At 42.6% G+C, this 26173-nt stretch overlaps 1 protein-coding gene across 4 annotated transcripts in view; it reads right to left on the bottom strand.

Annotated features, from left to right (window-relative positions):
• The window catches only part of nfic (nuclear factor I/C), a 459067-nt gene that overhangs the window by 137906 nt on the left and 294988 nt on the right, over nt 1-26173 (bottom strand). For all 4 annotated transcript variants that reach the window (XM_078198406.1, XM_078198408.1, XM_078198405.1 and 1 more), the window contains exon 7: nt 3833-3961. In XM_078198406.1, coding sequence (XP_078054532.1) covers nt 3833-3961 — 129 coding nt within the window. The remainder of the gene's footprint in view (nt 1-3832; nt 3962-26173) is intronic.

Consider the following 26173-nt stretch of genomic DNA (forward strand, 5'->3'; position numbering starts at 1 on the left):
AACCCTACAGTGCAGAAGGAGGCCATTCGGCCCATCGAGCCTGCACCGACCACAATCCCACCCAGGCCCTACCCCCACATATTTTACCCGCTAATCCCTCTAACCTACGCATCCCAGACTCTAAGGGGCAATTTTTTTTAACCTGGCCAATCAACCTAACCCGCACATCTTTGGACTGTGGGAGGAAACCGGAGCACCCGGAGGAAACCCACGCAGACACGAGGAGAATGTGCAAACTCCACACAGACAGTGACCCGAGCTGGGAATCGAACCCGGGACCCTGGAGCTGTGAAGCAGCAGTGCTAACCACTGTGCTACCGTGCCAGCTAGATGCAGTTTAAAGAATTAAAATGTAGTGAATAGGTTTTTATAAATGAGATTTTTAAAAAAGTTATCAATAGGCACTTAGAACTTTATTTCATTTCATCTCAGCATGGCTCCTGTGGTCTGCCCATTGTGGATACTGGGTGGGTTGGCATGGAAGGTGTAAGGGCAAAGAACGGTTGGTGGGGTCATGGGATGGCATGAGTTGGCATAGGGTTATAAAGGGTGAAAGGAGTAGGTAGAGGCGCATAGGTTGGAATAGAGGGTATGAGGGTCCATGGAGAATGAGGAGACATGAGGTAGTACAGATCGGGCAAAGGATTATGAGGGCTGAGGGCTGTATTTTGTTTTATTATTTTTCTTACATGTCCCGGAGCACCAAGGCTGGCCTTTCACATAGCCTGTTTCTGCATCTAGCTGCCCTTGTGGCTGCCTCTGCACTGTTTCCAGGCCAAGTGGGGCCAATTCCTGACCCCCAGAATGAAAATTAGAACATCCAGGGCAGTTTCTCCCAAGTCGGGTTTGTCGAGTTGGGAATTGTCCGGATTCTGAACTCCTGGCTAGAAAGCAAAAATTCAGCCCCAGGTTACATATTTACAACTAGAAAAATGCTTCAAAGAGTTTGCTACCTCTTTTTAAATATTCTCGTATTTATTGTACATTTCCTCAAAACTTAAACTTTCTCTTCAATTAATATTTAGATACATGTGCACAATACGGTAATCAAACTTCAGTGAATGGAAAGGAAAGTTAGGCGGGGGATAAATGAGACTGTTGAACTATCAGCCAGTGTTTTCCAATGTCCACATTGGATTTTACCCCACGTACTGCATAGCTGTTGAAATATGTTGGAAGTAAAGCTTCTTTGATGTTTTACAAAGTGTCTGGAGTAATGACCGTTGGAAATTACACCAGAACGCTACTGTGTTTCTGGTTCACTGCCTAATAATTACCTAACACATATGATTGATCTTTCACAAATTTTTGCAAAAAATTGTGCACGTAGCACAAAACTAATTAGGCTTGAGAAACAATCTTTTACATTTACTAAAATACGATGATTAAGGCATCTCAGATTACCTGTAGTCCAGCTGCTTGTCAATTCCAAATGTGTTAGACACACCCATTCGGACAAACAGTGAATCAGAATTCACAAGGCATGGTTCAAGTTTTATACCATTGCTCGGTTCAAATTGATTCTAGCAAGCCAGCATCCATGAGTCAGATTGTTGCATTTCCATTGATCAAACTGACTCTTTCTTTCCTGGCATAAATTAGGACAGGGAGTCGACACACAAAGACCAGAATGCAAACACAAGATGTGGCTGCACAAGTACAGCTCTAGAGTCTGGCGTTTAAATATTTACTTGCTTTTGGACTAGGAAACAATGCTGTTCAAGAAAAATAAGCCCATTATTTCTAACAGGCTCATAAATAACCCCATAAAAGAGCATTACCATTCAAATATTTTGGCTTAAGGCTCCATTGCTAAAAGAAATTTCAGCATCCAATCTGCGTGAGCTGATAAGTCATGATATCCAAATTAAAATGGTGATGGGGACAAAAGAGACATTGAAGGAGACCATCAGGACTCACAAAAAACGAATCCAAAATTATCTTTAGAGTTAGAATTTTCAACACTGAGGTTAAATATGTAACAGTTGTTAGTTTAATGTGTGGTAGCTTTTAACTTGCAGTAAGCAAAGCAGAAACAGCCATTTCAATAAAAATCTCTTCTCTTTAGCATGATTTATAAATCTATTTTGGAATGTCTTATTGATGAATACACTAGCACCAAACTTTACAGCCAACAGCGGGGTGTGTGTGATCGAAGGGACTGGCTATTTATTTCAGAGTTTGAGTATCCCAATCATCTTGCAAATGTTAAAGTTTACAATTAATGCTACATCTCAGGGCCCACTTGGTAGCTCTGTGGGTAATATACTGTATACTGACTGAAAGAGACTATGATGTGGAGATGCCGGGTTTGTACTGGGGTAGGCACAGTAAGAAGTCTCACAACAAAGATTGTCCAAAGATTGTCCAAAGATGTGCGGGTTAGGTTGATTGGCCAGGTTAAAATTGCCCCTGAGATGCGTAGGTTAGAGGGATTAGCGGGTAAATATGTGGGGGTAGGGCCTGGGTGGGATTGCGGTCGGTGCAGACTCGATGGGCCGAATGGCCTCCTTCTGCACTGTAGGGTTTCTATGAACACCAGGTTAAAGTCCAACAGATTTATTTGGAATCATGTGCTTTTGGAGCGCTGCTCATCTGATGAAGGAGCAGTGCTCCGAAAGCTTGTGATTCCAAATAAACCTGTTGGACTTTAACCTGGTGCTGTGAGACTTCTTACTGAAAGAGACTACTTCAAGGTGCAGAACGCTTAACTGCATTGGTGGAATTGTTATCGCTGCTTCCCGATGAATACAAAGGAAGTGGCTGCTACATACTGCAATTTTATTACAGGAGAGGAAAAATAAAGAATGGAATAGGCATCAATTATTTCCAGAAAATCAATAAGTGGATATTCTGGAGGAAATCATGATGCACAAAAGGTGGTCAAGTGCTCCACTGCAAATATTTGTGAGTAGAACAATGGCCTGGATTCTTCAGCTGCAATGACAGTGAATCTATCAGTGGTCGCCACCACTAATTTTGCAAAATTGACAGCAACTTCTGCATAATCTTAGTTAAACATCAAAATGCAAAAGTTGCTGTCAGTGATTCGCCATTCCTGCACAGTGTGCTGTTGAAGTCCTTGCAAATGGATATCAATTAGAAATCATTGAATGATGTGAAGTTTCACCTTTTATGCTTTAATGCTCACTGTAAAATCACTGAAAACAATAAATGTTGTTAAATGAGGTGTAACTAAGTCTTTAATTATATACTAAGCCATAATTACTGCTTAACAACCTCGTTGGCCTTGAGGGTCTAATTTTATGCTGTGTAATGTCCTACTTCTCAATTCCATGAAAAAGGTTTGATAGGTTTTTAAATATTTTAAAAAACTGAGATCTATTTTATTTCAGCTTCCAACTTAATCCCAAGTGTAGGCACCAATCTTTATTTTCCTTTCGGAAAAGTTGAAAAAAATGAATGGCGAATTTGCTTGTTTTTACTGGTTTGCTGTCTATGACAATTCCGCAATGTGATTGGCTGCATAGCCAACCTGATGTTGTTGGATGTCAGGGAGCCCTGACAGCTGGTGCAATGATGAAATTAGTGTTGGAATTGGTGAAATCCATTCCACAGGGCTCGCCAGACCATTGTGGGCATCTTTTTTGGATTCAGTGGTGAACACTTTCACGTTGTCTCTGACTGTAAAATTTGGCCCAATAATTTTATACCTTTATTCCCTCTATGGACATTTAGTAAAAGTAGACTAGGTGGGGGATTGACTCAGTTGAAAATGTTTACCGTTACTCAAACTAGAGCATATGACGGGGCTCTTTGCTTTCAAGAGTCTAGATTTCTGACAGTGACTTTGGCAAAGCTGTTTTCTTACCGCTGTGCACAGCGATCACGGGACGGTGGTGCTGTGTGAAGCTACTCAATCGTGAAGAGGAGTCCTGTGGAGATGGGCTGTTAAATGGAGATTTGTCCATCTCAGTCTTCTTCACTGTAGGGGAGATACCTAACAGGAGATACAAGCAACACAGGTGTCAATGCCTTACATTCATTCAATCCTTTCTTCACTCGGGTTCCCCTCTGCTGGTGAAGCAGATAAAAAACCTCACAATGCTGCAGGATTATCTACAGCAACAGCTGTAAAATGGATGCTTAGGTAGTGAATAATTACAACAGATTAATCCAGTTCATGAATAGGAGGCGGTGGAGGTGGAAGCCAGCGGGGGGTGGAGGGTTGCCCTACTTAGTAAAAGTCTATTAACATTAGGAAACTGGAAAGAAGCAATTAGAAAGTCAATAATGAATTTCCATTCAGTTTGCAATATGTGAAGAGGGTTTTGTTCACAAGATAAAAGCACATTCATTTGTAATGTTGAAAATGCTGAAGTACAATTAAGGAATTACCTGAAGTGTTTCATTTGGACTATTCTTTAGTTGTAGACTTGTTATCTATTACATTTTGCTCTGAAAAATAATTTGCAGTCTTCAACTCTAATGATTATTATAACTGCTTCCCTTGTGCCAAAGTAATTTAATGATCTCAAGATGCCACGCCTGCCCATGTCCTGAAGGTAGTCAAGGAATTTTTATACAAAGCAAAGCCAAGGAGTGCAATTTTTACTTTTGTTTAATCATTAATCAAAAGATGGCCCTTGGAAACAAAGGCTGGAACTCCTGTTTTAAATAAGTTGTGCTAATTTTTTAACTGTTCGTAGGGAAGTCACATTTCACCCTATGCACATGCATTTCAAAACCAAAAAGTTAATTTTGTTTTCTTATCCTCAGTCCCTCGAAACCTCCTGAAGGATGTGGATAGGGCTGTGACATACCAAATTGAAATATTTGGTCACTCCCCACAAATAGTGTGCATACATTTCAGATTTAGGAAAACCCAAGTCTCAATGGGCACATAAGTAGCTTCTCCAGTTGACAAAGGAACAACATAAATTGTCGTTGGCCACATTGGCAAATGGCTTAGCCACACACTCTCTACAATTTGTTACAAATGGAACAGGCGTCAAAATTATCAACTGCAAGGGGCCATTGTTGCCTATTGGAGATGCTCTCTGTTTCATCAGAGATCTCATTGGTAAAGTTAACTGTGCATGGTGTTGTCAGAATTTTAACCATCACATGAGAAGTATACAAGTCACACAAAAGATTAACATTTGAGCACAGAATTTGGATCACACCCAAAGCAGGGAATGATCTATGTGCAGCACACCTGCAAAACACAGTGCAATTGAATTTCATTGTTTTAAATTTGACATACAATGCTTCTATTCACATTTATTTTCTCATATGTGGTTGCATCTGTGGAGTGGAAAAGTAGGTCAAGATGTCAGCAAGTTTATTGAAGGTCATCACTTACTTAAAATACATGATCCACTTTCTACATTGTGGAACGTTAACAGATGACTGATATTGTCTCCAGCCCTCCAATCACAGCTAAATTTTCTCCTCACAGCTGGTTTCACAGCTGGATCTGACTATTTCTTTATAAAGAAGCACTGGAAACTCCCTTTCGGTGCTCTCCTCATTGGCCCTTATAGAGTTGATGGAGGGTAAATGGATATGCTATTTATCTGTTTTACCCATCAGAGTTACAGCAGCCATTTGGGTGATCTCACCCCCATACTGCCCCCCCCCCCCCCCCCCCCCCGCCCCCAGCGACCCTAAGAAATTACTGACAGTAAGCTTTTGGGTAACCAAAAAGAAAAGATGACAAGGAATGACAGATTGTGGTTGTGGGTTTCACAATGAGAACGTAAGGATTTCTGGTTGATCTGTCGTGGAATGCCTTTAGAACATTGTTCAGTTTGTGTGAGGTAAAACTGCAAACATGCACTGTCAGTGTTCAGTTATCATAAAACTACATAGAATATTCCAATTCTCTTCCCACATCTATTGGTGCACTTAAGGCAAATTTTTGTCTATTTTCAAAGCTCGTGATTCATAAACAGGTTACTAATCTGTCGCCAGGACTTAAAGCTTGAGGGGTGCCACTCCACATCAAGCGTGGTTGACCAAGAGTCTCTCCCACTCTTACCAACTACCAATGGCATGTTGGAAAGATTTGAAAGTTGACACTCAACCGGTTTGACCGGGTTATGAACTTGGCCACCAAGTTCTAAGGTGGGACTCAACTCCCTAGCTTCTGGCTCAAAGGCAGTGATGCTACCTACTATGCCACAAGACAATCAAAAACATTAATAGGAAGTTGAACTGTGTGGAGAACAGAATGGGCCATAACATCCTGCCTCCCAGTGTCAGATTTGGGAGGTACCCCAATGATATGCTAGGGAATCACTCCAGGAAGTTCCGTTGAAAGGGTTTATGCGGCAATTCTCCAGCAGGACTAATTTACCCTGGACAATTACACTGCACTGGGAACCATCCGACAAAGTGATCTAAATCACTAACTTTGGATGGCTCTGCCAGTTTTTACACTCATAGTTGTCGTGAAAGAGTTAGCAGGAGAAAAAGCGCTTCAACTTCAGAGTAACTATTTTGGACACCCAGACCTGTGTAATTTTCATCACATTGAAATCATAGATGGGAAAATCAGGCAGTCTTTACAATGGCTGAACAATGTGCTCAGTGTATAGTGATAGTAAGGAAAATCAGGCAGTCTTTGAAATGGCTGACCAATGTGCTCAGTGTATAGTGATAGTCTATTTAAAAACAAATCTGTTTAAGTTTATCACAAGGAAGTGACTCCTGGTACCTTACCCGAGCTGTCCCTGTAAATGTAGCATCCAACTTTACAATAGATCTTTCTTGCCTGGCAACAAATGTCACAGTGACAAAAGTTATGGTTTACTATCATTTCTACCACCTTACCCTAGAGACAGATATAAATTTCAAAGAACAGCCTGGCTGGGTTAAAATGCACTTATGCAATTATTTCTTTGAAACGAATAAATAAATGACAAATAATTTTGCAGAATGCCCTCCAGAGGAAAGACAATCTGGAACTAAATGTTTGCAACTTTCTCTAGGCAATCAGATGGCACATGAATCACTGGACTCAAATACAAATAACTGATCCCTCCAAGGCTACATGCCTGAAGCTCATTTTTATTACCTGTATTAATGTATAAATGCTACTTATGTTGACCCTGTCAACATAGATCTACAGAACATGGTGAAATAAAGGAGTTTCTTAGTGTATAGTAGTACTGATTTGGCGCAATTCCACAAACAGCAATGGACCACACAAAGCTTACTACACTAACAACTGCAGCTACAAAGCAAGTTTTATGGTTTGCAGGCCATTAAGCAGCTTTAGAGGCAGGAGATCATAAACAGTACTTAGCCCACAGTCTTGTGTATTTAACCATGTACATCAAGATGTTTAACATCTCTCAACTATACATAAAAATTTCAATATAGAGGAGATGCTATGTCAAAGTGGAGTTGTGGCCGAATGGTTACGGTGATGGATTCAAAATCCGTTGGGATTTGTTGAGGAGAAATTTCTTCACCCAGATAGTCGTAAGAATTTACTGCCACAGAAAGAAGTGGAGGGCAAAACATTGAATGTATGGGATTAAGGGAAAAAGGGCCTGAGTGGGATTGTTGTCGGTGCAGGCTTGATGGGCTGAATGGCCTCTTTCAGTGCTGTGGGAATTCTATGATCCTATGTTTTCAAGAAGGAGTTAGACAGAGCTCTTGGGGCAAAAGGGATCAAAGGACATGGGGGGAGACGGGATCAGGTATTGAGTTGGATGAACAGCCATGATCATAATGAATGGTGAAGCAGGCTCAAAGGGCTGAATGGCCTACTCCTACTCCTATTTTCTATGTTGGGGCTTCCCCCAATGCAGGTTTGATCCCTGCTGAGTTGATTCAGAAGACGTGCCGATGACCCCCTGACTTGTCACCCAGGGGTTGCCTGCTGCTGGGTTTCACTCTCACTGACAGATTGTGGGGCGGTGGGATGGTGGTGGGCCAGTGGCAATTCTGCCATTGGGATAATCCTGCTGGCAACATGACCATGCGCCGTCAGTGGGCCTAACTGACTACCCACTGCTGCCGCGTTAACTTCGCCTTTGGTAAATTGCTCAGAGGCAGGATTGTATTTGGTAACTGACCCGATGCACTCATTCTCAAGTTTCCTCCTGACCCAGCCTCTCACCCACCTTCAGGGGCTAGGAAAATTCTACTCTTCTAAAGAGCAGTCATGTTCTGGGAATGCAAGTGTAAGACTCATGCAACAAGAGACATAGTTTTCTTAACTAAATCAAAGTTTGGGGTTTTTTTTGTACCACATATGTCTTCAGCGGCAGTATGTCTTTGGTGGGGAGACACAACATTTGGCAACCAAATGATTTTGATGATAATGTCAGAACAATGCCAAACAAAAATGAACTGAATTATGTTACCGTTAATAAAAAGTTGCATGAGTGAAATGCACATGTACTGAGAGACGAGCACAGACAAAAATAAGAGTTTTAAACTAGAACAGCTGCTCAGGGGCTATTAATAATGACTGCAGTTTGTGGTGGCTTACAAGAGACATCCATCATGTAATGCCAGGCCTAACTGACTGCAGAGGTTAGGAGCTATCAAGCCTGATGCCACTTAGCAAGATACTTAATTGCAAATTGCTATTCGGAGAGTCTTGTTTGCTTTGTTTAATTTTAAATCTGCAACAAAAAAGGCCACAAAATTGAAATATCAGCATATTTGTGCACGCAACACATCCATCTGGGTCTCTGCGCGCAAATGAAATGTCAGATGGTTTGGATACTCCCAATACCATCCAGCCAAAAAGAGCTACCATACTAATTCAGCTCTTCAGTTGCATGTTAAAACTACAGTAAATTAGAATTCCACCGGAATATTGGTGGTGTGATTTTTGTACCAAGCTGTGGAAAGTCAGGGACAAGAATTTAATCTGATGCCAGCAGAATTTTATGCAAATCCATGGGCAGCATCTCACTGTCACAGTGCCAATAATTTAACATGTGGGAGGGAGCTAGTTTTTTCCTCTGCTGGGCCACAAAACAGTATTTATTTGACCATCAATGGGATGGAGGGGATAGTGCTAATATAACCCGTCAAGGTCATATCCCATGTGAAGTCATTCATTGTTACTCTGTCAAACGTTCTACAAACCAGCAATGCACGGGGAATGCTAATTTCCATTATGTAGCAAAAACAACAACAACTGGCACAACATTCAGGATAAAATAATAAGACAAGGGTTTACTCTTGTGAGTGGAAGTGTTGACTGACAAAGTATACATGTGACACAAAGATTTTCCATCAATTGAGACAACTTTACAGTTTTTAAAAAACTATTCACGTACACACATTGTACAGCAAACTACATGTTTCAGGAGCAATTTATACCTGTAATTCTTGCCATATATGTTCATTTGTTCTAGTATCTCCTTATCTTACTTGCTTTGTTTGGTAATGCACTGTGAAGCACTTTGGGACATTTTACTACGTTAAAGGTCCCAATTGAATGCAAGTTGCTGTTAATACCTGTTAGGGTGAGAGTAAGAGTGATGGAACATGCATACGACATAAGATTTATGCTCACAACCAATGGGAACAAATAATGCATGCATACTGTCAAGCCAGCAAGCCAGAAAATATTAATGGAGGGGTTACCAGTGCTGACTGGCAGAAGTAATCTATGCCCAATTTCTCAGTATCTTTTATCCATGTCCCACCAGCATATTACTGGTCAGAGATAATGGCTGGAATTTTCTGGCCATTCATGCCCTGCTATCGCTGCAAGTGAGGACGGAGAATTCAGCGCTCAGCCAAATTTCCGTTTACTACAGCGGGACCAGAGAATCCCACTGGCGTGAATGGTGGGAAAATTCTGGCCAATATCTTTACATTTACAATATTCCCAGGAATGTCATTAATGATTATCAAGAACAGCCGGAGCTCTCTGATTGATAACTTCAGCTTGTCTCCACCAGTCAATTTGAACTATAATCATTGGTAACTACACTCTGTCACTTATTATCTTTCTAGCCAGTTAATTAACAGCAACTTCCTTGACCCTCCAAGCTTTCCTTTGTCAAATCAGAGACCTTATCAAATGATTTCTAAATGTCAAGATCCATAATATTAATGCCATTATCAATTCAGCGAGTCTACTACATCCTCAAGGAATTCTAATGAAATAATGAGGCACCTTTTCAAACCTTCACGTTGGATTTATTCAGGTGGAGTTTCCACATTGGATACAATTGGTGATTCAGGAGCAGAATGCATTATCTTTCTGAAATGAAGTTATGGCTAAAGCTTAAATTCATTTGAACAAACGCAAACTTAAAATTGCTCAACATAGACTCACAGAGGTCATAGAGGTCTACAGCATGGAAACAGGCCCTTCGGCCCAACTTGTCCATGCCGACCCTCTTTTTAACCCCTAAGCTAGTCCTAAATGTCTGTGTTTGGCCCATATCCCTCTATACCCATCTTACCCATGTAACTGTCTAAATGCTTTTTAAAAGACAAAATTGTGCCCGCCTCCACTACTACCTCTGGCAACTTGTTCCAGACACTCACCACCCTCTGTGTGAAAACAATGCCCCTCTGGACCCTTTTGTATCTCTCCCCTCTCACCTTAATGCCCTCTAGTTTTAAACTCCTCTACCTTTGGGAAAAGATATTGACTATCTAGCTGATCTATGCCCCTCATTATTTTATAGACCTCTATAAGATCACCCCTCAACCTTCTGCGTTCCTGAGAAAAAAGTCCCAGCCTATCCAGCCTCTCCTTATAACTCAAACCATCAGGTCCCGGTAGCATCCTAGTAAATCTTTTCTGCACTCTTTCTAGTTTAATAATATAGTTTAATCTAGTTTAATAACAGCCGGCACAATTGGGCAGAGTTTTAGAACTTGGTTGTTCCTTTTTCTGTTTTAAATTAAAAATGTTCTTCAATGTATGTAAGTGTGGTAAACTGGTGCAGTTTTCATACTATGGCTCAAGAAGGGTTCAATCACAAAAATGAAACATTTTTAATAAGAGTGTCTACTCCACTATCTGTGACTAATGCAACTTTGATTAACTGCAAACAACTTTAAAAACTACAAAGAATTATTTACTCGTCGCATTAGTGTACAATAGTCAATTTCATAGTAAATTAAATATTTTCTAATATTTAAAATCTTTTAGGATAGCAATTAGCACCCTTGCATCAAAACAAAGCTCTATTTTTCTGTTTGAATGGTGATCCTTGCATTGACTGGACGTAACTTGTGCTTGAGGTTCTGTGATTGTTTGTGCTGGTTTCACCAGGATTGTGCAAACATCAGCAAAACCCAAGTACAAACTCTGACACATCCAGACTCAAAACATCGGATCTATTCTCTCTCCACAGAAGCTGTCAGACCTGCTGAGATTTCCCAGCATTTTTTGCTTTTGTTTCAAATTCCAGCATCTGCAGTAATTTGCTTTTACTTTACAAACTCTTTACTTCTATTGGATGAACTTGAATTGCATATTTACTTAAGAGTCCAATCCTTTTACCACCAAGGAAGTAAAAGTCACAAGCATCTAATTCCTGGTACTTTGCCTTTTAAAAAATTTTTGTTCCATCCAAAAAAAACCACATTCAAATTGAATCCAATTCATGGTCCCCGCATGAAGGACAGACAAGGTCCAAGCTGACAGGATGAGGATTGCACCCCATCACGGGTATGATCTGACGCTTCCTCTCAGCCAAAAGTGCGAGATGGCTTTGAAAAATTGCATTAGGTAGAGCCTCTGTACTTGACTGAAGTCATGAGGTAACACTGAGGCTTCATTTGAAGAATTTTTAAAATCTAGGCCTTTTGGCTCAGATGCAAATGATATCAAGCTTTGGAGAAGGTGCAATGCCTGCTCCAATCAGCTTGGATCATGTAGATCAAGCCCAAGACAGGAAGTGGGATGCCTGTCTTGTCAGCTTGCTGAGATTTTGAATTGGACTTTGATTGGATTGAATTGGATATAAACAAATATAAACAAAAACAAATTAGGTAGGGCCTTTGTTTAACCTCATTGGCTACCTTGATCCTTTACTATACCTTGGCCTGGGCAAAACCACCATCGCAGGTGTCAACAAACTCAAAACAGCAATGGGCTAGCCTCATCACCTGCCTGATCATGGTTTCACCCCTGCCAGTTAAGTTTCTGACATTGAAATTGCCTTAACTATTTGCCAATTTTCTTGTATCACCTGTATTACTTTGCACATGTTGAACTTCTGCCAGATACAAATGGGAGAGGAATTTGTAAATTAGCAGCACTAGGTTCAAGAGCTTGAACTGAATTCTTGTCATTGATCATGCCATTCCCCTACCCTCCAATAATGTTCTTTATCCATAAAAACTCTGTAAAATTATATTTCACAATAGTTCAAATTGGGCAGTATCAAAAGTGCAATAGAGTTCAAATTCTTTCCATACAACAGTGGAAAATTAATGGAGGCAATGGGGATCTGGAAAGCCAAGAAGTGCCCTGCATTGCTTTTCTTTAGGGGAACGTTCATCCATTAAGTGCCAATCTACACTTATATGGGCATTGGTGGGCCTTCCCTGGGATCAAAGACCCTGGGGATGGAAGTCCCACTCGCTGAGAGTTGCCATGCAATCAGAGGCTGACAGCTCCGCATTGTACCGTATTCTGGGAGGGAATGTCTGCTGCCAGTTAAACATGTCTTATCTTTGAGTATAGAACCCACATTATTGTTTTACGAATCTTTGTTCTATGACTGGCATGTTTACGTCAAATAGAGGCACATAACATGGAGTGTTTCAATACAATTTCAGTCACATGTGATATTTACAATACAAGTTCAATGACAAAGAGACTGTCCTAAGGGTTTTGCAGTTTCCAGCCCCTTGATATACTATGGCAGGTGAAATCTAGATAGTAATCTTTTCATTGACCCTTTGCAATGGCTGCTCCAAGCGGTGAGGGGCAAGATTGAACAGGCGGGGCCTTCATGAATAACCCAGCTAGGGAGCCCAGTACAAAATCAGCTCCAAAGTGCATGTAAATTATGGCATTCAGAATCACGAAACACTACAAATTATAGCATCAGACTTTTGTGGTATGCCCTATACTTCAGCATTCAGGCCTCAGAACTTCCTGGAATCAGAGAAGCAATTCCTTGACATTAACTTAATTAGTTTGAGTATGTTATTCTGCTGCCCTTGCAGTCTGCATCATATATTGTCATCCAGCTGGGAGTCAGCACAATTTGAAGAGGAGAAAATCATGCGCAACATTTCTTTCAAATTAAATGAAAGATTTTACTTAATTTGGTCTCCAAGCAAGAACTGCATCCTACGTCTAACAATACGCCTCATACAACTCAAATTTGGGGAGATGACAGGTTGTCAGTTTTTCTTGAACCAAACATAGATGCTCTTTTGCATTCAGCTTTCTGTCTAGCGGCCTCTCTAAGTATTTAAAAAATTCTGTTTCTGTACGCTGATGTTTTAATGACAGATTACTCATGTGACTCGCTCTAAACTCCAAATGACCGCCAACTGCAGAATCATTATTTAAGAACTGAACTGATATGTAGTGCTAGTAAATGAAAATCAAATCCTGAGAAATGAAGACTAATGTGGAGTTGACTCAAATCGCTTTTCTGAACTTGGTCAGATAGTAAATCAAACACACATCAGCATAACTGGTCAAATGTCTTAACCATTTGGATTCCATTGTAACTCCTGAAAATGATCACTGACCTGTCTTTTCTAAGGCTGAAGAGCTAAAGTTAAAAGTTTATTTACTAGTCACAAGCTTACATTAACACTGTAATGAAGTTACTGTGAAATTGCCCTAGTCACCACACTACGGTGCCTGTTTGGGTCAATGCACCTAATCTCTGATTTGACATGCTTTGTTATGGCCAGCCGGGTTTCCCAGGCCTTGTGAAATATCCAAATTAAACCAAAATTGTCAATGACCTAGCTCTGATATTCCCGTCATTCCTCATGATTTCCCATTATAAACACTGGGCATCAAGCCTTGTTGCATTTTCTGTGAAGCTGGAGGAACTTCTAGAGGTGAAACTTAACACCCAAAAATGTGTATGTTGGCCAGGGGGATGTGATCTGGGGAGGTCTGGCGTGATGTTAAAACTTTAAAAATCTCAAACTTGACACCACCTAACCCACTTAGAATCTTAGAAACCCTACAGCACAGAAAGAGGCCATTCGGCCCATCAAGTCTGCACCGATCACAATCCCACCCAGGCCCTATCTCCATATTCTTACATATTTACCCACTAATCCCTCCAACCTACGCATCCCAGGACACGAAGGGCAATTTTTTAGCATGGCCAATCAACCTAACCTGCACATCTTTGGACTGTGGGAGGAAACCGGAGCACCCGGAGGAAACCCACACAGACACGAGGAAAATGTGCAAACTCCACACAGACAGTGACCCAAGCCGGGAATCGAACCCAGGTCCCTGGAGCTGTGAAGCAGCAGTGCTAACCACTGTGCTACCGTGCCGCCCCATTCTGCATTTGATCTTCTGCATTTGATGGAAACGGGGCAAGGGGTAGGCACACCTAGAGGACAGAATGGCCAATTAAATATTTTAATGAGTCTGACAACCTCTGATTTGCCCTGCTTTGTTATGGCCAGCTGGGTTTCCCAGGCCTTGTGAAATATCCAAATTAAACCAAACTTGTAAATGACTAGCTGCATGCTGCAAAACTGGAAAGCCGAAGGATTCCACGGAAACAGAAAAGAATAGGAGCTACTGTTATAGATCGCAACGCCAAAGTACAATAATGAAGACATGTCTCTTCCACTGCTTTCTAGCAGTGTCAGCAGCAACAATTTATGAACAAATCTACTTCATTCCAAATTTGTTGACATACCTTTTCTCGTGGTCTGGATAACAGCTGTCAAGTATGCAGAGCATTTTCTTTCTCATATCCCTGTCATGTCCTAATGTTCTAAGCATTGTAAGTGAACTAAATCAAAGGCATGGGGCTAGCAAAGCACAAATTGTTTACAGATCTGATTACAGGTCAATACAAATAAGTTGAAAATAATTTTAGGAAATTAACTTTTTCTTACTTTATCCTATGCCAAGTAGTACCGAAGTAGTCTGGTTACACTGCAACTGGAGCACCACATCACTGTAAATGCAAGGAGTTGGATCTTGACAGAGGCGAGCTGTGCTGATGGAGGAGGAGGAGGAATTTCTGTCGGGAAACCTGGAAATTCAGGTTTCCCCATGTCCCGTGGAGTTTTGCCTTGTCAGATCCCTTGCCTGGGATGCCAACCTGATTGACAGGCTTAGCTTCCAGCCAGTGGGTGTAGTGTAATGGATTAATAGGGTCAGTCACAAGGGAACATTGGTTCAAGGTGAGGGGCAGGAGACTTAGGGGAGATGTAAGGGAAAACTTTTTTACCCAGAGGGTGGTGACGGTCTGGAATGCACTGCCTGGAAGGGTGGTGGGGGGGGATTGCCTCAGATCCTTTAAGTACCACCTGGATGAGCACTTGGCACGTCATAACATTCAGACTGTAGGCCAATTGCTGGTAGATAGGATTAGGTGGGAGTTCAGGTGTTTTTCATGTGTCAGTACAGACTTGATGGGCCGAAGGGCCTCTTCTGCACTGTATGATTCTATGATATGCTGATGATTTTTTTGATTTGATTTATTATTGTCACATGTATTACTATACAGTGAAAAGTATTGTTTCTTGCATGCTATACTGACAAAGCATATCATTCATAGAGAAGGAAAGGAGAGAGTGCAGAATGTAGTGTTACAGTTATAAGGATGTAGGGAGAGATCAACATAGTGCGAGGTAGATCCATTCAAAAGTCTGATGGCATCAGGGAAGAAGCTTTTTTTAATGAGTGACATAGACTACGATGCATCAGTGACAGCAGTCATGTGCTAGAAACTCTGTACAGTTGACCAAGCAGCGAGCACTCAAGGAGAACATACAAAATAGGAGCAGAAGTGGGCCTTTCAGCCCCTTGAGCCTGCTCCGCCATTCAATAAAATCAAGGTTGATCTGTTTGTTCCACATTCCCATCTACCCCTAATAACCTTTGATTTCCTTGCCTAACAAAATCTATCTAACTTCGCCTTAAAAATATTCAATGATCCCGCCTCCACTGCCTTCTGAGGCAGAGAGTTCCAAAGTCGCACAACACTCAGAGAAAACATTTTTCCTAATCTCTGTCCTCAAAAAGCGACCATTAATTATAAAAGATGTCTGGACACGCCCACAGGAGGAAACGTCCTTTCCACAGCCACCTTGTCAAGACCGATCAGGATCTTCTATACTTCAATCACGTCACCCCTCACTCCTCTAAACTCCAGTGGAAAAAAAATGACCCTTAACACTCTGAAAGACCAGATTAACTGACCATTTATTTCAAAGAAGCATCAGAAAAAATTATTCAGTGTTGTCTTCCTTCCCGAATCTCCATACTGGCCTGGCTCCCCCTTCCCCCATCTCCAGGCTGGTCTGACTCCCCCCTCACCCATCTCCATACTGGTCAGGCCTGGCGTTGGCGGCATGATGGCTCAGTGGTTAGCACTGCTGCCTCACACTGCCAGGGACCTGGGTTCGATTCTGGCTTTGGGTGACTCTCTATGTGGTGTTTGCACATTCTCCCCGTGTCTGCATGGGTTTCCTCCAGGTGCTCTGGTTTCCTCCCACAGTCTGAAAGACATGCTGGTTAGGTGCATTGGTCATGCTAAATTCTCCCTCAGTGTACCCGAACAGGCGCCAGAGTGTGGCGACTAGGGGATTTTCACAGTAACTTCACTGCAGTGTTAATGTGAGCCTACTTGTGACACTAACACATCAACTTCAACTTAAACCCATCTCCATATTCGCCTGGCTCCCCCCCTCCCTCATCTCCATTCTGGCCTGGCTCCCCCCCCCCACCCCCTCATCTCCATGCTTCCCCCTCCCCAATTTTCATGTTGGCCTGGCTCCTCCCCACTCCCATCTCCGTGTTGGCCTGACAACCTCCCTCCTCCGATCCACATGACGCTGCTTCACTTACCGACCACAAGCTTACTCAGTAACCCACTCTGTATATATTGTCCAGAGTTTAAATAAACCAGTTTGGAGTAATTACAAGTGTCTGGCTGCAGTCTCCCTACAGAAGATATATGACCTAGCATGCCGATGAAAAAGTGGGCAGCATGCCTGCAGATGAGCATGATCACTTTTTGCACATGGTTATGTGTTTACATTTTTCCAAGTGGGAAATGGATTATTCCCTATGTTTATTTTTCACATAAGCCAAAAATAACAAAATGGATGTCTGAGTATTGGATGCTTCATCCAGTGTTATCACCACAATAAAACAGAATTCCAGCAAAGAGATATAATAAATATTTCTTGCTTTCCTATGGATTGAATGGTTATAGTCCATTGTCTTAGGGTTTCCCCAAAGCGTCTAACAGGTCTCATATCAGATGCCATTTTGAAGGACTGAATTAGAATCGTACAGCACAGGATGAAGATATTCTGCACATCCTAACTGTATCAGCTGCTTGAAAGAGTTGTCCAATTAGTTCCTGTTCTTCCCCCATAGTCCTGCAATTCTTTTCTTCAAGTGCGCATTCGATTCCCTTTGGTAATGTACTACCGAAAATGCTTCAATCACCCTTTAGGGCAGTGATTCTAGATCATAACTGCTGTCCATTCACACTTGCTCCTAGTTGGAACAAGGTCACGTTAAGAGTCTGGTCATGTGATGTATTGATTGCATAATTGGCTGTTTGCGTGGGCAAATGGGCAGTCTGTCCTAACAGCCTGTAAACACCTTTCTAATAAAGCTCTTGTTTGTACCCTGGTGGTCTGCAATCCAGTCCTATAAAAATACCGCAATAACAACTTGCTGTGCTAAAAACGACTCATCTCTTTTTTTTTGCAAATCACCTTCAACCTGCATCCTCTGGTTATTGATCCTATTGCCAATAAAAACATTTTCTTTTAATTATGAAAACCAATCACAATTCAAACCCTTCCAATAACCTCCCCATAACATTCTATGCACGATGTGGAGTTGCCGGTGTTGGATTGGGGTGGGCACAGTAAGTAGTCTCACAACACCAGGTTAAAGTCCAACAGGTTTATTTGGTAGCACGAGCTTTTGGAGCGCTGCTCCTTCATCAGGTGACTCACCTGATGAAGGAGCAGCGCTCCAAAAGCTCGTGCTACCAAATAAACCTGTTGGACTTTAACCTGGTGTTGTGAGACTACTTACCATTCTATGCACCAAAGAGAAGAATCGCTTCTCAGTCTTTTGGCTAAGATCAAGCGTCAGATCAAGCCCAAGATGGGGTGCAATGTCTTATCTTGTCAGACCGGATCTTGGTTGTCTCTCTCTCTCTCTCTCTCGAGGACCATGAATTGGATTCAATTGTATCTTGAATTTGGTTTTTGGAGCAAGCAAGGAATGTATTTGGGTTTGCCTGGTCCATTCTGAACAGTCACTTTGTAACTTTCAGGATGGAGTGAAAAATAAAAAAAATCCCAGTTTCTCGTCTACAAAAACAGAAAATGCCGGAAAAACTCAGCAGGTCTGACTGCATCTGTGGAGAGAGAATAAAGTAAACGTTTGGAGTCAAGATGACCCTTCACCTGAGCTTCGTCAGAGCTCGTCAGTCCGGCTGAGTTTTTCCAACATTTTCTGATTTTGTTTTCGATTCTAGCATCCGCAGTATTTTGCCTTCATCCCAGTTTCTCAAGCTGTTCTGTGTCTCTGGAGGCATGTGCCTTTGTTTACATCTCTCTGTTGTGCAATGGATGGGGGAGGAGGTGGAGTTGCTAAAGAAGCCAGTAGTTTGCAGGCAATGGAATTCTGTCATACAAAACAGCCAATCAGCCTAGCAACTAGCTGTCACTTTCCCTTTCTGCTTCCAGTGAAACGCCTTTGAATGTAACCAGCTAACCACTTGTTAATGAAAGGCTAATTGGGTCTGTCTAGACAGGAAAACAAAACCCCACAATAATCCCGACCACCTGCTGGCCCAATCATTTCAGGGCTAAAGTTACAACCTACTCCTGGCCTTGAGGTCAAAGGGATTTACCACGGTATATAAAATCTCGGCACTTGTTGTTACATGTCCACACTGCTTCTGCCCTTTAGTGAATTAATATTAAAGAAAGGTTATTTCAAAATGGTTTTATTCACTGCCTTTGAAATATCATTTACAACCTGCTAGCTGTCAGAGGCAGGCAACAGCTAAACAAAGCATGTACCATTTCACACCAATACTACTTTCCTACTACTTGACCTCCAGGCTTCCCTAACAGATCTTTTTAGTTAGAATAATTTTATTGGAAACCAGCTCTCCCAGCCATGAATTTTGAAAAGAAAGAATAGTTAAGAGCAACTGAATTTTAGCATCCTACTTCAATCATATAAAATGCATTGAAATAACAGAAGTTATGGTTGCTCCACATGCATTTTTATGATTTCTTCGCGAGCCTGTGTGGGTTTCCTCCAAGTGCTCCAGTTTCCTCCCACAGTCCAAAGATATGCGGGTTGGGTTGATATCCATGCACATTTGTCCCTTAGTGTCAGGGAGATTAGCAGGGTAAATACATGGGGTTACAGGGATAGGGCCTGGATGGGATTGTTATCGGTGCAGGCTCAATGGGCCGAATGGCCTCTTCTTTCACTGTAGGGATTCTATGATTCTATAAGAGTGCAGATCTGATCTCCTTCCATCAGCTGCACTCCCTGTGCAAACAAACCAACCTCCCTTATTCCAACTCCATCAAAAGTCCCAGGACGTCTGGATCAATAGTTCAGCTACCAGGACAAGATGGTTTTTTTCAGCAGATTTGATGTTCATGCAGTTCTGTGTAAAAGTGGAGTCCAGTACGTCACATGAGATCACTGTAAATCAGGGCAGCCTTACCCCAACATCACTCTCCCAAAAAGCTATGCACAGTGTAAGCGTGAAAATGAAAGCACCCATTATAAAGAAAGGAAGATTTGAATTTATGTAGTGCCTTTCAACCTCAGGATATCCCAAACCTTTCAAAACCAAATACACTTTTTTAAAGCATAGTCACTGTTATGGAAGAAATGTGGCAGCTAACTTGTGCACAAGCAAACTCCAACAAACATCAGTGAAATAAATGATCAGATCATGTTTGGTGATGCTGTTCGGAGGATAAATGTTGGCCAGGATAGTGAGGGAATTCATTTGCTCTTCTTCAAAATAGTGCCGTGGTATCTTTTACACCCAAGAGGACAGATTAAGCCTCGGTATGACGTCTTATCTGAAAGACAGATGTAGCAAATATTGGCCAATGCACTGAGAACAACTCCCCTGCTCTTCAATAGTGTCATGGTATCTTTTACATCCACCTGAGTGGGCAGATGGGCCTTGGTTTTACGCTTCCTCTAAAAGATGGCACATGTTCAGTGCTGAATTGGGAATGTCAACCGAGTTTATATGCTCAAGTCTCTTCTGTGAGATTCACTGCTGGAAACGTCTCAAGAGGTAACATATTATTGATATCGTATTCCTTTTTATTTGTATCAACACCTCTGGTGGCCCAGACCCTGCTGGATGGCGCTTTTAACATGAATAATATCAAGAGTGTTACAGGAGCAAATTCGACATGGAATCTCAGAGTGGAATCCCATTGAGTGGTTGATGTTTCCTTTATGGAAGTACCTTTATGCAATTCCTGCAATCAGCTAAGCCTTAGCTGCAAAGGCTACTGTCTTTCATCGAGACATTAGCCAAAGATGTGATGTGAGGGGAGGGGGGCAGGGTGGGTGCGGTGCAGAGGCGGCAGTGATGATAGGCACATCTGCATCTCCTAAAACCATCCACACGCAATACCACTGGAAGACATATCATTTTAAAAAGAGAACCACTTTGCAGTGTCTAAGTGTTTGAGTCTTGTTCAAATTTGAAGTTCGGTTTAAAAAAAAGGTAGTTCGCAGTTGTCAATTTTAACGAAAGACTTTTAAAGATAAACACTTGGGGCAGAATTTTACGCTCCCCGCAAGACAGGTTCTGAGGCTGGAGAGAACATAAAATTGAATGGACTGAAGTCTCTAGGCCTGCTAGCCTCTCCCCCCACTGCCAGGAGTGTTTCACTCCAGCGGGGTTTACAACAGCTCCCCACGAACAGGAAACTGGTGGCCCAACCCCGTTGGAATGAAGGGAGGCCATGGAGATCCTCCAGGAAGTTGGGGGGAGGGGGGGGTGGGAGTGGCCCCTGGGCATTGCCAGCCTGGCCCCCTGGCACTGCCTAAGGGGCAAAGTAGCAATGCCCAAGGGCACTCTGGCACTGCCCAGTGGGCATCAGGAAATGCCAAGGGGCAGGGCCAGAGGGGGGTCTAATGGGGGGCAGGGCCTATGGGGGGGGGGGGAGATCAGTGGAGGTGAGGGGTGTCCCACTGCCACTCTGCATTGGAATCGGTGACAGAGGAAGGGAAGGGGCTGATTGGGGCTGCGGGGGGTATTGGGACTGCGGGGGATGCAGGGTTGGGGCGGGCCCAGAGATGTCTGGGAGGTCAGCGATCGGGGGCTGGTGGATCAAAGGGGTAGCGATGCAGGGGTCATGGGGCTGGCCAGCGATCGGGAGGCCAGCAGTGTGGAGCTACTGTGCATGTGCCGATCTCAGCACTGACAGATCAGTACATGCGCAATGGCTCACTCAGCCCACTGCTGCCAGCATCTCCAGCCCTGTCCAGATTTTTATCGAGATTCACGCTAGGGCACTCTGTGATGCACAGTGTGTGGGAGATCCATTTTGAAAATCCTGCTAAAAAAAACCAGTGGGACTTATTCCAGTTTTTATGCAAATTTGGCACTTCGAATTTTTTTGGGAGAATCCCAGCCAATAACCTTTCTCCACTTGGGCGGAAAGGTGGGGGAAATGCTTCAATCTGAAGGCCTCTTCAGATTTGGGGCACCCTCCCTTCCAGGACCTTGGAGCTCCAGACCGCTCGCCCTCCGACCTGCTCCCTGAAGTCATGATCGCTCCACTTCCAACCCCCCAGGGCATCCCCTGCCCACCCGCCCCGGGGATTTCCCTTTTTGAAGGTCCTGGGACTTTGTTTCAGACAGAGGACTGCAATACCTCTTCTGGCCTTTGCCGCGCTGTGCCTGGCTGTGTTGGAGTGCTATCAGGCAATTGACAGCTCAGGTGGAATTTCTTTCCAAGAGTGGATGGAAGTCCTGTCCACTGCCAATCAAGGCTCAAGTGAGTATTAAATGGCAGTGGGATTCTGACAGTTGGCGGGGTAGCGTGTTACGCGTCGACTCTCAGGTGGCAAGCGCCAAGCATTCTCCATCTTTAAAATTCTATCCCTGGTGAGTTGACTAAGAGCATACAAATATGGCCTGTTACTCATTCTACCAAGGTTGGGAGGGAGATTTGGCATTTGTCTTGTATTTGCCTACCCACTAGAATAATTTTCTTGGTGAAAAGTAGGACTAGGATGTTTATCACTGCGTGGGTCAAGAGAGTAAGAAGTTTAACAACACCAGGTTAAAGTCCAACAGGTTTATTTGGTAGCAAAAGCCACAAGCTTTCGGAGCCTTAAGCTCCTTCTTCAGGTGAGTGGGAATTCTGTTCACAAACAGGGCATATAAAGACACAAACTCAATTTACAGAATAATGGTTGGAATGTGAATACACAGCTAATCAAGTCTTAAAGGTACAAACGATGTGAGTGGAGAGAGCATTAAGACAAGTTAAAGAGATGTGTATAGTCTCCAGACAGGACAGCCAGTGGGACTCTGCAAGTCCAGGCAAGCTGTGGGGATTACAGATAGTGTGACATGAACACAATATCCCGGTTGAGTATCCCAATATCCACATCATGGGTCAAGAGAGGTAAAGTTATATGTAACCAGGGCATCAGAAACAAAAAGGAAAACCATTGACAAACTGGTTTATAAGAGCATGCCTGGAGTACATCGTTAAACCAGGCAGTGGATGACAGATGCACACATTCGTGTTAATCACTCAGTTTTGCTGTTTTGCAAAGTGATACTTCGTAGAGAATTGAATTACAGGAACATTTGATCCTACTGAACCACAAACACTGCAATTCTTGAAAAAATGGCTCCTCTTTATTTGATGTGCACATGACAGCAAACAGCTTCATCCAAATATCCAATTCTTTGAGTGTCTCATGTATCTGAGTCTCTCGTCATTTGGTTCCTTAATAGCTAGTTTTTTGAAGTTATCCAAGGGCATGTCAAGCATAAGTTGTACCAATGGTCTTATCATTTATGCATGTATGGTTGATGAAGGAAACCTGAATGCGTTTGTCACCTCCAGATTTACTATTCCAATGCTTTCTCGGTAAGAGTTTTAACAACAACAGGTTAAAGTCTAACAGGTTTATTTGGTAGCAAATGCCATTAGCTTTCGAAGCGCTGCCCCTTCGTCAGATGGAGTGGATATCTGCTCTCAAACAGGGCATACAGAGACACAAAATCAAGTTACAGAATACTGATTAGAATGCGAATCTCTCCAGCCAACCAGGTCTTAAAGATACAGACAATGTGAGTGGAGGGAGCATTAAGCACAGGTTAAAGAGATGTGTATTGTTTCCAGACAGGGTGCTCCCTCCACTCACATTGTCTGTATCTTTAAGACCTGGTTGGTTGTAGAGATTCGCATTCTAATCAGTATTCTGTAACTTGATTTTGTGTCTCTGTATGCCCTGTTTGAGAGCAGATATCCACTCCATCTGACGAAGGGGCAGCGCTCCAAAAGCTAATGGCATTTGCTACCAAATAAACCTGTTGGACTTTAACCTGGTGTTGTTAAAACTCTTACTGTGTTACCCCAGTCCAACACCAGCATCTCCACATAATGCTTTCTCTGGACAGCCTCCTGCCTTTCTCACTCCATGTGGTGGATGTGGTGTATTTAGATTTCCAGAAGGCATTCGATAAGGTGCCTCACAAAAGGTAGCTGCATAAGATAAAGGTACACGGAGTTGGGGGTAAAGTGTTAGCGTGGATTGAGGATTGGCTATCTAACAGAAAGCAGAGAGTCGGAATAAATGGGTGCTTTTCCGGTTGGCAATCAGTGACTAGTGGCGTGCCGCAGGGATCGGTGCTGGGGCCTCAACTATTTACCATATACATAGACGATCTGGAGAAGGGGACCGAGTGTAGGGTAACAAAGTTTGCGGATGACACAAAGATGAGTGGGAAAGCAAATTGCGTGGAGGACACAGAGAGTCTGCAGAGAGATTGGGATAGGCTAAGTGAGTAGGCAAGGATCTGGCAGATGGAGTATAAAGTTGGTAAGTGTGAGGTTATCCACTTTGGAAGGAATAATAGTAAAATGGACTATTATTTAAATGGTGAAAAATTACAACATGCTACTGCGCAGAGGGACCTGGGGGTCCTTGTGCATGAATCTCAAAAACTCAGTTTGCAGGTGCAGCAGGTAATCAAGAAGGCAAATGGAATGTTGGCCTTTATCCCGAGAGGGATGGAGTATAAAAGCAGGGAGGTCATGCTGCAACTGAACAGGGTACTGGTGAGGCCGCACCTAGAGTACTGTGTACAATTTTGGTCCCCTTATTTAAGAAAGGATATATTAGCTTTGGAGGGGGTACAGAGAGGGTTCACAAGGTTGATTCCGGAGATGAGGGGGTTAGCTTATGAGAAGAGGTTGAGTAGACTGGGCCTGTACTCATTGGAGTTTAGAAGGTTGAGGGGAGATCTTATAGAGTCATATAAGATAATGAAGGGGCTAGACAGGGTAGAAGCAGCGAGGTTATTTCCACTTACAATGGAAACAAGAACTAGGGGGCATAGCCTCAAAATACGGGGGAGTCAATTTAGAACAGAGTTGAGGAGGAACTTCTTCTCCCAGAGGGTAGTGAATCTTTGGAATTCTCTGCCCAATGAAGCAGTAGAGGCTACCTCGTTAAATGTGTTTAAGTCACAGATAGATAGATTTTTAACCATTAAGGGAATTAAGGGTTATGGGGAGCAGGCGGGTAAGTGCAACTGAACCCACTATCAGATCAGCCATGATCTTATTGAATGGCAGAGCAGGCTTGAGGGGCTAGATGGCCTACTCCTGCTCCTATTTCTTATGTTCTTATAAAAGTTAGCCTCTTCAAAACTCTGCTGTCATATTCTATGATGTGGAGATGTCGGCGTTGGACCGGGGTAAACACAGTAAGAAGCCCCACAACACCAGGTTAAAGTCCAACAGGTTTATTTGGTAGCACAAGCCACTAGCTTTCGGAGCACTGCCCCTTCATCAGGTGAGTGAATCTTACTGTGTCATATTCTATCCCATGCCAAGTCCTGTTCACTAATTACTTACTGATCCATATTGGGTTGAGGCATATGTTCCCCATATGCCTCAAACTTACAGTTCTCATTCCTATCTTTAAATCCCTTAATGGTCATGCTTCTTTTTACCTCTGCAACTACCTTCAGCCCTACAGCCCTTCAAAAATCTGCATTGCTCCAAATCTGGCCTCCTGTGCATTTCCGTGTCACATCACCCCTCATTTCGCAGCTGTGCGTTCAGCTATCTCGGCCTTAAGATTTAAGTGTCTCTGCCTCTCCACCTCCCTCTCCTCCCACCTAAAAACTCACCTCACTGACCAAGCTTTTGACCTTTCCTAACATCGTCTTTTTTGGTTCAATATTAATTATGGTCTGATGACATTTGTGTGAGGTATTTTGGAATATTTAATTATGTTAAAGGTGCCTTTTAGTCAGAAAATGCAAGGTGCTGTTGGTCGGAAAATTGGGTCAGGTCTGAAGAAGTAATTCATATATATCATGCCATCCATCCTTCATTTGAATTCCAGGGAACAGTGCCTTTTTGTGCTCAATGGTTTCTCAACAGATAATCATTTTCCATGTTTTTTTTGTCCTCTTTTAAGTTAACTGAATTTTGTTTCAATTTACAGAAACACTTTCATATGGTTCTAAGTCTTTTTTTCAAATCGGTCTGCAATTAGAAGCAAACACTTGCACCTAGCTGATTTTAATAGTGACAGCCTCAGAAATGGACATTCATAAAAACAATCACAATTACACTTTTGAGGATAAAATCTCTGTGTACCAAATATTCCCACTCACTTCCATTCAACTATTGTTTTCATCCAAACATTGCATGGCCATAGAATCATAGAATCCCTACAGTGCAGAAGGAGGCTATCTGGCCCATCAAATCTGCACCGACCACAATCCCACCCAGCCCCTAT

This window comes from Mustelus asterias, chromosome 26, assembly GCF_964213995.1.
Source record: "Mustelus asterias chromosome 26, sMusAst1.hap1.1, whole genome shotgun sequence".
NCBI classification, from domain to species: domain Eukaryota; kingdom Metazoa; phylum Chordata; class Chondrichthyes; order Carcharhiniformes; family Triakidae; genus Mustelus; species Mustelus asterias.